We start from the raw sequence: 10,320 nt of genomic DNA, 5'->3' as shown, positions 1-10,320 counted from the left end.
ATACTCAAATCAAACGGACCCCAGATCTGGATCAAATTGATTGGTCTATGTCCAATCATTTTGTTCCTCTTAGTTTCATGATAAAAGATGATGAAACAGGCAATTTTATTTGTAATTTAATTATTCAAAAGTATACAAGCCAAGTGGGTTGCTAGACTTAGAATCTGTAAGATTAAATATTCCTTTGGCCAATGAGCATAGAAAGTGAATTATCCATGCAAATCCAATAAGGGAAACACATCAGTTCTAACCAAACTGAAATGTAGTTTACTCACTAATAAAGAAAAATTATCTATGCAAAATTATGGAAATTGGTAAAGAAAATTTGTGGACTATATAGTGAGAAAATAATGTCAGTATCACTAAAGTCATGTTTCTATTTAACTATAGGAGTAGAATTTGTATCAGTTTTATTTAGGTTCTTTTTTTCTCTATTCAGATTATAAATATAAGTGGTTCAAATTAATTTTATGTATTCTGTGATAGTGTGACCAAATGGAATATTTCTTTATGAGGTGGAAATAGCTTGTAATTAGAAATTTCCATAGCCAATATTTTATTTCTAACTATCTGAATGCTTGTCAGGCATCTTCCAATTATGTCTCTTGTTTAATTACCTTGTGGCTTAACTTGTTTAATTAATATGTGGCTTAACTTCATTTGTTATAAATATGTAGATATTTGTTTTTATACCCATAATATGGTCTTGAATTCATGTATGTTCTTTTTAAACTTGGGAACATTTACGCCTCTGTATTGAAAACAATAGTCTTTAGATCTTGTTTGGATCCAGTTGAATAATGTTGTTTATTTTTTTGGTCATTGGACTTGAACTCTGAGCGTGGGAATTGTCCCTGAGCTCTTCAACTCCGAACTAGTGCTCTACCCCTTGAGCCATAGGGCGACTTCTCATTTTCTGGTTGTAACTGGAGATAAGCATTTTATGGACTTTCATGTCCGGGCTGGTTTTGAATCACAATACTCAATTCTCAACCTCTTGAATTTCTAGGATTACAGGTGTCAGCCACTGGTGCCCAACTAACTTATTTATTTCTATTACAACTTACTGGTTTTCTGCCTATTGAATGGTGCTAAGATCTCTAAATATATTGATAGAGTATTCTTTTCCTGTTTTCTGATCAGTGATTTTTTTGCTTCATGCATTTTGAGGCTGGCATTATGTACTGGAGCACACCTCCTCTCTTCTTTTTTTCCCCATAGAAAGAGGTTTATTGTCAGCAGAGGGGCTAGCTAGGCAAGGCTACCTCTCTCACTACTCCTTTCTCCATTAAAGAAGACAAGGTGGACAAAGAATCAAAGGGCCAGGTGGAATGTTAAGGTAAGCCATATATATAAACTGTACCAAATAAAATCTCCAAATGAGTTCAGACCATTAAATAGGCCAAATGGAACACAGAAATTATTCAAATGCCTGAAACTTAACAGATGGAATGGGATATAACCACTAAGATCAAAGATGGTCCTGCTTGTGAAATTAAACCAAGGGTGTTACAACCAATCAGTAAAATCCACAAAAATGGCAGGTAACCAATCAAAGTAATGTAATTCAAGGTATAAGATCTACTCTATCTCAGCTCTATCAGAGCTCTATTCTAAGATCATTGCCTACATTTTTGCTGTGTCCTAATAATTAATTCCTTTCTTTTACTATTATAGGTCAATAAAGCCTTTTATCATGCTGTGACTCTAAAAATCCACAATATTTACTTAAAGTTACCATGCTTTACTAGAAGTAAAATTATCAAAGATTCCTCTTGATTTGTGCTATGTGGCTATAGTCCTGCATAAATTTTAATGTGTATATTTGTGTGTAGTGAGATTGTTTTCATAAGGTACTATTGCGTCTCTAGCCACATTTAAAAAAAATGTAATATGTAGTAGAAATTTTAACTGAGTGTTGATATTTAAAGTGTATTTGATACATTTTGGTTATTATTCACCACCTTGGTTACTATTTGTTTCCCCTGCTGAATTCCACTTTTGTTGTTCACCTTATTTTTCCGATTTGTTTTATCTCACACCATATCTCCTTACAAATAACTGAACCAGGCCAGGAATTTGGCCTAGTTTTAGAGTGCTTGACTAGCATGTGCAAAGACTAGGGTTTGATTCTTTGTTACCACATATATAGAAAAAGCCAGAAGTGGTGCTGTGGCTCAAGTACTAGAGCTCTAGCCTTGAGAAAGCCAAAGGACGGTGCTTAGGCCCTGAGCTCAACTCCCAGCACTGGCAAAAAAATAATGAATAAATAAATAAATAGACAACTGAACCACTCCACAGGAAAGAGATGATTCTTTTTTAAATTCTGGAATTAGCAATATTTTGAGCATTGTTGACTCACACAATACTAAATTTCTGGGCAAAACAGCAACATGGGCATCTGCACTTACAGTAGCCTGAGTGCAGATTTTGCTAATATTTCAGCCACTGCTCAAGTTGCTGTTTCTAGCTAACAAACAGTATCTGATGCAAAAGCGTTCTAAGATCAACTTTTATCTGGGTCATCTGACAAAAGTTAACCTTGGTAAATTCCATGGAGGGAATGCTTTCTAGGGCCTCTATAAGATGCAGGAAAAACCAAATCAAATAAACAAATAATAAACCTCAACAAGTTAATAGAAAAAATGAAATTAGCTAAAAGCAGATTGCAAACTGATACAACCCAAATGGTTTCTATAAGGTTCAAAGGGAAATTAAAATTTAAAGATTTAACTTATGCATAGAAAGAGACCCAAATAATATGAAGTATAAAAATTATTTATTGTTTTAAAAAGCAGCCAGTGTTTTTTTATAAAACAGTCAATATTCATCATATGAAAGATTTTTAATAAGAAACATTAACATACTACTGTGATTCCAATTGGTTCTTTGCTATGTACTTAACTTTATAGGAGGGGAAGCAGTAGTAAAATGAAGGTTTAACAAGTTGGACTATTGCCAAGTATGGTGACTAATAGATAGGTAAGAGATATAGCAAAGAAGAATGAAACAAAGGGAAAAATACACACTATACTTACATTAGTCTAATGAGCCATAAAGGGATTTAAAAAATCTAAAGACCTCAAACTCCATGAAGCAGTCAAATTAAACTAGTAGATTTAAGCAATAGGTCAAGGTATACACCACACTTTGTATTTTGTATTTTGGAGCTTTGTTCCAGCCAAGGCCATACACATTAATAGCATACATATGTAAATGTATGTGCATTTCAATTTTTAACTTTTCACATGTATTAGCCATCTGATCCTCCCAACAGCCTTGAGAGGTAGGCAAGGCAGGAGTTATTAGCTATCTTTAATTTCACAGATGAGGAAGCTATTGTATGGAGGTAAAGAAAATTGCTCCCAATCACAAAGAAAAAAAATTAAAAATAAAAAAGGCCAGGACAAACTAGCTCTCTTGGACTGGATTCTGTCTTTTCTATATGCTCTTTCACTTAGTGGAGAATCTTACTAAATAGAACTCATAAATATACTGCTATTTCCTTTGTAAATCAACATTTCACTGCACCTTTATGAGGACAGAAAAAATGTGCTGTGGTACCAGAAGACAGGTGTGGGGAGACTTCTCTCAGTTTATGAAATATACTCTTTCACAATCACTTCCCATCTTTTGGCAATCTGAAAATTGCTTCAACTTCTGAAGCAAGTTTTCGAGTCCTAGCTGAAAGCACAAGTAGCTTCTTCCACTGCTCTTGACAACCATGGGACTGTGCCCCTGAGCAGCTCATTAGCAGTATCTTGCTTGGTATTCGCCTCTTCACCAATAGCCATCGACCTATCCAGTTTTTCTTCTTCTAGCTTTGGCCGTTCTTGTGCCAACCTCTTGTCTTCTGCCAACTCAGTTGCAATAGTCCTGGCACCTGACCGCCTTCTTCGCCTCACCTACCTTGGAAGGGGCTCATTACCCAAAGGTCTATTTCCATCAGAGACCAAACCCACTCTGGAAGAGGAACCTGGAGGCCATGAAGTGGAAGCTGCCCCTGGAGGGTTTCAACTGGTGCTGGTGCTGGCGCTGGGAATGGGTTCACCTGACACAGCCAGTCTGATCAGGGGACTGCTCTGATAGGGAGCAGTTGCACCTCTGCAACGGCTGTGGAAGCAGACTTTCCTAATTAGGCTGATTTTGTTACCAAGATCCTCAGACCTTAGCCTCCTAAGTAGCAAGGAATACATGTGTGAGCCATTAGTGCATTGAAGATCTTGGCATTTAAATTATGATGGGATATGAAAATATTCTTTTCTGGTCATGTCAGTTTAAATTATCAAAATTTCTGTTTCATGTATGCCCCGGCCTGCAGGGTAGTCAACTAGAGCTCGAGGAGGAGTAGACCTGAATGGGAGACAAACCAGACATGAGAAAGGAGACCAAGACAGTATTGTGATCAAGGTCCCAATCTTTATTTTTGCACAGCAAAATATATACGTTTAGCAAAAAGGTGATTGAAGCAAGCAGGTTGCCTAGTGATATTGCTTAGTAACCATCTCTATACAATATGTATCTGAAACAAACCTGGGGAGGGGGTCAGGAGGTGGTCAAACTGTTCAGCCAAACAGGATACATAAATCAAGGTCTTTTTGCTTAACAGAATAATGCAGTTGGGTCGTCATGGAAGGGGTAGTAGAAACAATAGCGATTCTTTCAATTTACAAAGTCTTACAGTTACTAAGTTCTTTTAGCTTATTACTAAGTACTTTCAGCTTACAGAAACTTACAGTTTCTGGATGTCATAGCAACAGCTGTTTGGTTCCCAGCACACATAACTGTTAAAATCAGTATCAATATCTGGAATTTGTTTGCCCAAATTTTAATAAGTTTTCTATCCCTTTAATTTATAGAAAGCTCCATTATCTGCCTCATGGAATGTATTGCCTCATCTTAGAATCTTAGGTTTTGCCACAGATTCTTGAAGATTTAATTGCATTTATCTTTTTTTATTATTATCCAAGTGACATAATAACTTAATTTTATGCTCTATTACTGATATTAATTTTTCATCTTCTCTGCTGATAATTCTACATGTTGTCATCTTTATTTCAATAATGCTTTCCAGTTTCAACAATATTTTCATAATTTTGTGAGGAGTACTATAGTTTGAATTTACATAGATGATAAACTGTATATTTTGCTTTGTGATTTACATTTAAATATTCTGGTTTTTGTTTCTATATCTTAGAGGTCCTTTCATTTACCGTCATACTGTATGGCCTTATGTATCTAGGTTTTGCTCTATTGCAAATCTCTGCTTGGAGAGCCCAAGGTTTCTACTGATTATGCCCAATGAGGGAAACCATTGAGCCTATGTTCATTTGAGTCTGGCTTACTTCACTTAATATGATTTTTTCTAAGTCTTTCCATTTCCTAACAAATGGGGCGATGTCATTCTTTCTGACAGCAGCATAGAATTCCATTGTGTACAAATACCACATCTTGTTGATCCACTCATCAACTGAGGGACATCTGGGTTGGTTCCATATATTTGCTATGGTAAATAGTGCTGCAATTAAAATCGTTGTGCTAGTGGATTTAGTATGTCCTTGTTTCTGGACAATTGGGTAAATGCCAAGTAGTGGAATTGCTGGGTCATAGGGGAGCTCTATGTTTAGTCTGAGTGATTGTTGTCCTTAATATACTATGTTATCTCTCATCTCTTTTGCTGTCCCTTGGTTATCTCATATTGTTACAGTATTTCACTTTGTTATCTGATATATTGGATAAATACGTATTTGGTTATTTTTGAAATTTGATAGGGAAGGGGGAAAACAAGATGATGGATGGGAGTGCGGGGGAGGGAAATGGGGACCAAGACATGAGAAAGGGTATCAATGTATGTGAAGTAATTCACCTTCTATATGGCGAATATAATGTAACCCTTCGATTAATTACAATAAAAAATATATGAAAAAAATATTCCGGTTTTGTTCACCAGTTTTATACATGCATTTTTAATGGGTCATAGTGCTTGAACTCTAGGCCTGGCCATTGTCCCTGAGTTCTTCAGTTCAAGACAACCATCCTGCCTCTGGGCCTGGGCACTGTTCCTGAGCTCTTCAGTTCAAGGATACTGCCCTACCCTTCAGCCATAGCCCCACTTTCGGTTTTCTAGTGGAAAATTGGAGATAACTCTTTCCGTCTGTAGTGCCTGGGCTAGCTTTGAACTGTCATCCTCAGATCTGACCCTCCTGAGTAGGTAGAATTACAGATGTGAGCCACCATGCCCAGTTGCATTTTTTTTCTTTAGCAATTTCACATCCACTGACCCAGGCTTTTTAGTTTTTACCATGGTAACCATGCATATTTTACATCTTTTATTCTCACCACTGTACAGTTATTTTCGTGTTTCTGTAATTCTGGTAGGAATAATTAATTTTAAGCCTTACAGGAGCTTTTAAAGTTTCAGATGGGTATCAAAGTTGCATAAATGTATAAATCTTGAGATGTGGATTCTTTCTTGTCCTTAGCTAGGCAATAATTTTCATTTGGAACCACAATAATTTCTTAGTATTCTAATTTCAGCTGTTTTCATTTTCATTCTGTGAAATTATATGCTATAAAGACAGACATTAAGATATATACTACATGTGGAAACTCATATTTAGCATCATTGTTTCCAGTTAATTTTGTATTTCCCCTAGGAAATACAAAGTCTGGCAAAAAAAATTGTATTCATTTTAGGGTATTTTGAGAAACAATATACTACTATACTAACTGGAATACATTCTGAAAAGTTTCATGAAAATAAAAACTTTGCATGAACTCATGTTTTCCATATATATGTTTTACATACTTGCAATATTAGTAAGAAGTATTTTGAAAGTTTATTACATATTATCATATCAATTAGTTTTAAATACATCACACACACAAATTCTTCAAAATACTTGTTTCAAAACAAAGAAATATTGTCTTTTCAGAGAAATATAATGCACAGTCCTAATTACTATCTATGGAGAAAGGGATGTAATGCAGGCAAATTCTTTCACTTTTGGATCAGAAATTTACATTGGAGTATACTTTTGGCAGCAGCCAGGACATCTTTATTCCTGAAGCTGTAGATGATGGGGTTCAGCATAGGTGTGAGGATGGTGTAGAAGACAGCCAGAAACTTATCCTGGCCAGGAGTGTGATACGACTTAGGTCTCATATAGGTGAAAATAAATGGTCCATAGTACATTATGACCACAACCATGTGGAAGGAACATGTGGAAAGGGACTTCTTCTGTGCCTCCGAGGATTTCATTTGGAACACAGTGTGTAAAATTTGTATGTAAGACACAGAGATCATGGAGAAAGGGATCAGCAGGAAAATGATGCCACTGACATCAACTCCATGTTCATAGCGCGCAGTATCCACACAGGACAGCTTCAACATGGCAGGAACTTCACAGAAAAAGTGATCAATGGCCTTAGAGTGGCAGAAGGGAAAGTGAAGTACATAGGCTGTATGAACTATGGAGTTAAGGGTCCCAACCAGCCAGGACCCTGCCGCCATGAGCCTGCTGACAGCATCCTTCATGAGCACTGGGTACCGCAATGGGTGGCAGATGGCTGCATAACGGTCATAGGACATGGCAGCCAGGAGGAGGCACTCGCCGCCCAGCAGAGTTAGGGATAGAAATATTTGAAATCCACATCCCACAAAGGAAATAGTTCTGCTGCCTGTGAGAAAGTTGGCGATCATCTTGGGGACAATATTAGAGATGTGCAAGATATCCATGAAGGAGAGATGGCTGAGCAGGAAGTACATAGGGGTATGGAGTCGTGAGTCTCCTCGGATAAGGAGGATCATGAGTGCATTTTCTGTTATACTCATGATGAAAATGGCAAATAAACAAGAGAAGAAGACCAGACTGGCTTGGGAAGAAGTGAACAGTCCCAAAAGAATGAAGTCATTGCTGAAAGTATAATTCTCTTGTCCCATCATGAATTCTTATATTGTGTCTGAAAGAAAGTCATTGGAAAAGTAGAATATAGGAGGTTCATTACAATAAGAATATATGAAAAAAATAAAATCTCAGCCCACACATGCACATGTGCACACAGATATTCCATAGTTTAAAGTCAAATTACAGGGAAGAACTCAGACTGGCCATCTAAAACATTAATGTATGCAGAATAATGATTTGTGCAATAAAGTATTCTATTTTGTTTCTAAAAAAAACAAAGAATATTATAGTTATATTCCATTCTTATACACATATACATGCACACATATATACCTAAAATGAGATTTATGATGCATCATGTGCCAAGCAGCAACAAACTTTATTTATTGACACTTTTACTCTAAAATAGTTTAATCAATTTCTAATTTTTCTATCTGGTCTTGTTCATACAAATTTTACCATCTGGGTATTTAAATTTTTAATTTATGTGTGGTGGGATTTTCAGTGCTATAACTTTGTAAAGTACTGGGTTTCTTCTATGAAACTACAAGAAAACAACAAATAATAATCCTACGATTACTTTTTCTGGTTTTTGAGCTCCACATTTCCTTTTTATTCTGTCCTTTTTCATTTTGTACTATAAATAATAAGTAGGCATCAATAACTCCTCAAATAAGCACAAATATATCATTTTTGTTATTCCCTTCTGAAAATATAAATTTTTTTGAATTGATTGTGGAGCTTGAACTCAGGCCCTGGGCACTGTTCTTTAGCTTTTTCCTTGAATGCTAGCTCTCTATCACTTTGAGCTATAGTGCCACTTCCGGTTTTCTGTGTGTTCAAAGGGTACAAGAGTCTCACAAACTATTCTGCTCAGACTGACTTGTAACTGAGATGCTCTGCTCTTAGACTATTGAGCAGCTAGGATCACAGGCTTGACTTCCACAAGAATTTTGACCATATTTGGAGACTATGCATTTCACACAATTTTAAGAATTAACTTTTTTGGACACTGTATACACGCAGTAAAAATTGTAATTTTTTCATGTCATGACCATCTACTGAGTTTTGTCAGCTGAAAGAAGCAGTGAGTTCCATACTATTTAGCCCCTTTGTATTATTATCCACCTTAGTGTTGATTTGAACTTTAACTATTTTAAGGGAGTACAGGTGGTACTTATTCAAAAGATTAAGATTGTCATGTCATTACCATAATTTCACACTATAAGTAATCAAGGAAAGCGATCCCAGTAATATTCATTTTCAAAACTTACCACTTCTTTTTTAAAGATTGTATATTATTAAACATCTGTGGGCATATATCTGGGTGATTCAAAAAGTTAAGAATCCCACCATAGTCAAATAAGTCTTTGTCCTGAAAAGTAATTCAAGGTCTGAAATAGTTAAGCTCTCTAACTTATTCTATATAAGTAGTTTGCACAAGTGTTCTAATTTCTTCATTTTGGGTTAATGATACTACATAGAATGCATCCTCCTAACTTCATTTTCTTCATTTCTTATTTTCTGAGTTCATCAAAGTACTCAGGTTTTTGCTATTTTTGTTTTGTTTTTCAACTAATATTTGTGTAACTATACAATATATGTTAACTTAGTTGTTCCTCCATTAATACTTACATTATATTTTTCTTTAGAAAATGTAAAAATAACAATGCATAAGAAATGAGTTTGATATGAATGATAGTAGTTATTACATAATATGAATAGTCTGTAGTATTTTACTTTGATTACTCATATGAGAAAGCCTTTCATTTTTTAATCCTCATATAATCTGTAATCTGAATGAGTATACTAGACATAATCCCAGTTATTAACTAACTAAATAAAAATTATTAATAGATATAAATGCTATTCTACAAATTCAAGTATATGACTTATATGGCTAATGGTGATTTAGTGATTAAAAAAAGCAAAAGCAAAAACAAACAAAAAACTTTCTTGGGCATGGATATAGCTCACTGGTAAAGTGCTCACCTACCAGGCACCAGAACTTATGTTAGATTTCCATCATCAAAAAGAGAAGACAAAGCATGCAGTTTCAAAACACCTATATTCTGGCATTAAATTAGAAAGGAAGCAGACAAATCCTGGATTAATATATTACAGATAGAATAAAATCATAAAATAACTGATGTGGAAAATGGGTGTTAAATTTTAATACATTTCTATCCAATGAACTGATGTATGCTGCTGCTTACAAAATATATTTTAAACTAGCAAGGCAATGTATTCCTGAATGGTTGTTATTAAGGTAAATAAAATCAATAAAAATTAGATCTTTATTTTTCATGTATACACAAAACTATCACTGCATTCATAGTTATATATAAAAAGAATTTGTCTTCTACTCTAACTAAATTAAATTTGTCTACTGTAACTAAATTAAATTTCTATC

At 35.1% G+C, this 10,320-nt stretch overlaps 1 protein-coding gene and 1 pseudogene across 1 annotated transcript; both read right to left on the bottom strand.

Annotated features, from left to right (window-relative positions):
- Positions 1–3,591: 3,591 nt before the first annotated feature.
- Positions 3,592–6,304, bottom strand: LOC150057530 (myb/SANT-like DNA-binding domain-containing protein 7 pseudogene; annotated as a pseudogene).
- Positions 6,305–7,000: 696 nt separating this feature from the next.
- On the bottom strand, positions 7,001–7,945 carry LOC150057529 (olfactory receptor 2AJ1-like). Its single transcript, XM_090339735.1, has one exon. It carries the CDS (start codon positions 7,943–7,945, stop codon positions 7,001–7,003), a length of 945 nt encoding a protein of 314 aa, XP_090195861.1.
- Between the last annotated feature and the right edge of the window lie 2,375 nt (positions 7,946–10,320).

The sequence above is a fragment of the Megascapheus bottae genome, chromosome 10, assembly GCF_031878675.1.
Source record: "Megascapheus bottae isolate mThoBot1 chromosome 10, mThoBot2.hap1, whole genome shotgun sequence".
NCBI classification, from domain to species: domain Eukaryota; kingdom Metazoa; phylum Chordata; class Mammalia; order Rodentia; family Geomyidae; genus Megascapheus; species Megascapheus bottae.
The sequence above is the reverse complement of the archived record's forward strand: the minus strand, read 5'-3'. Positions and strand labels throughout refer to the sequence as shown.

Excerpts from the sequence above, each read along its gene's own strand:
- LOC150057529 (XM_090339735.1), bottom strand. The coding sequence starts at position 7,945 with ATGATGGGACAAGAGAATTATACTTTCAGCAATGACTTCATTCTTTTG.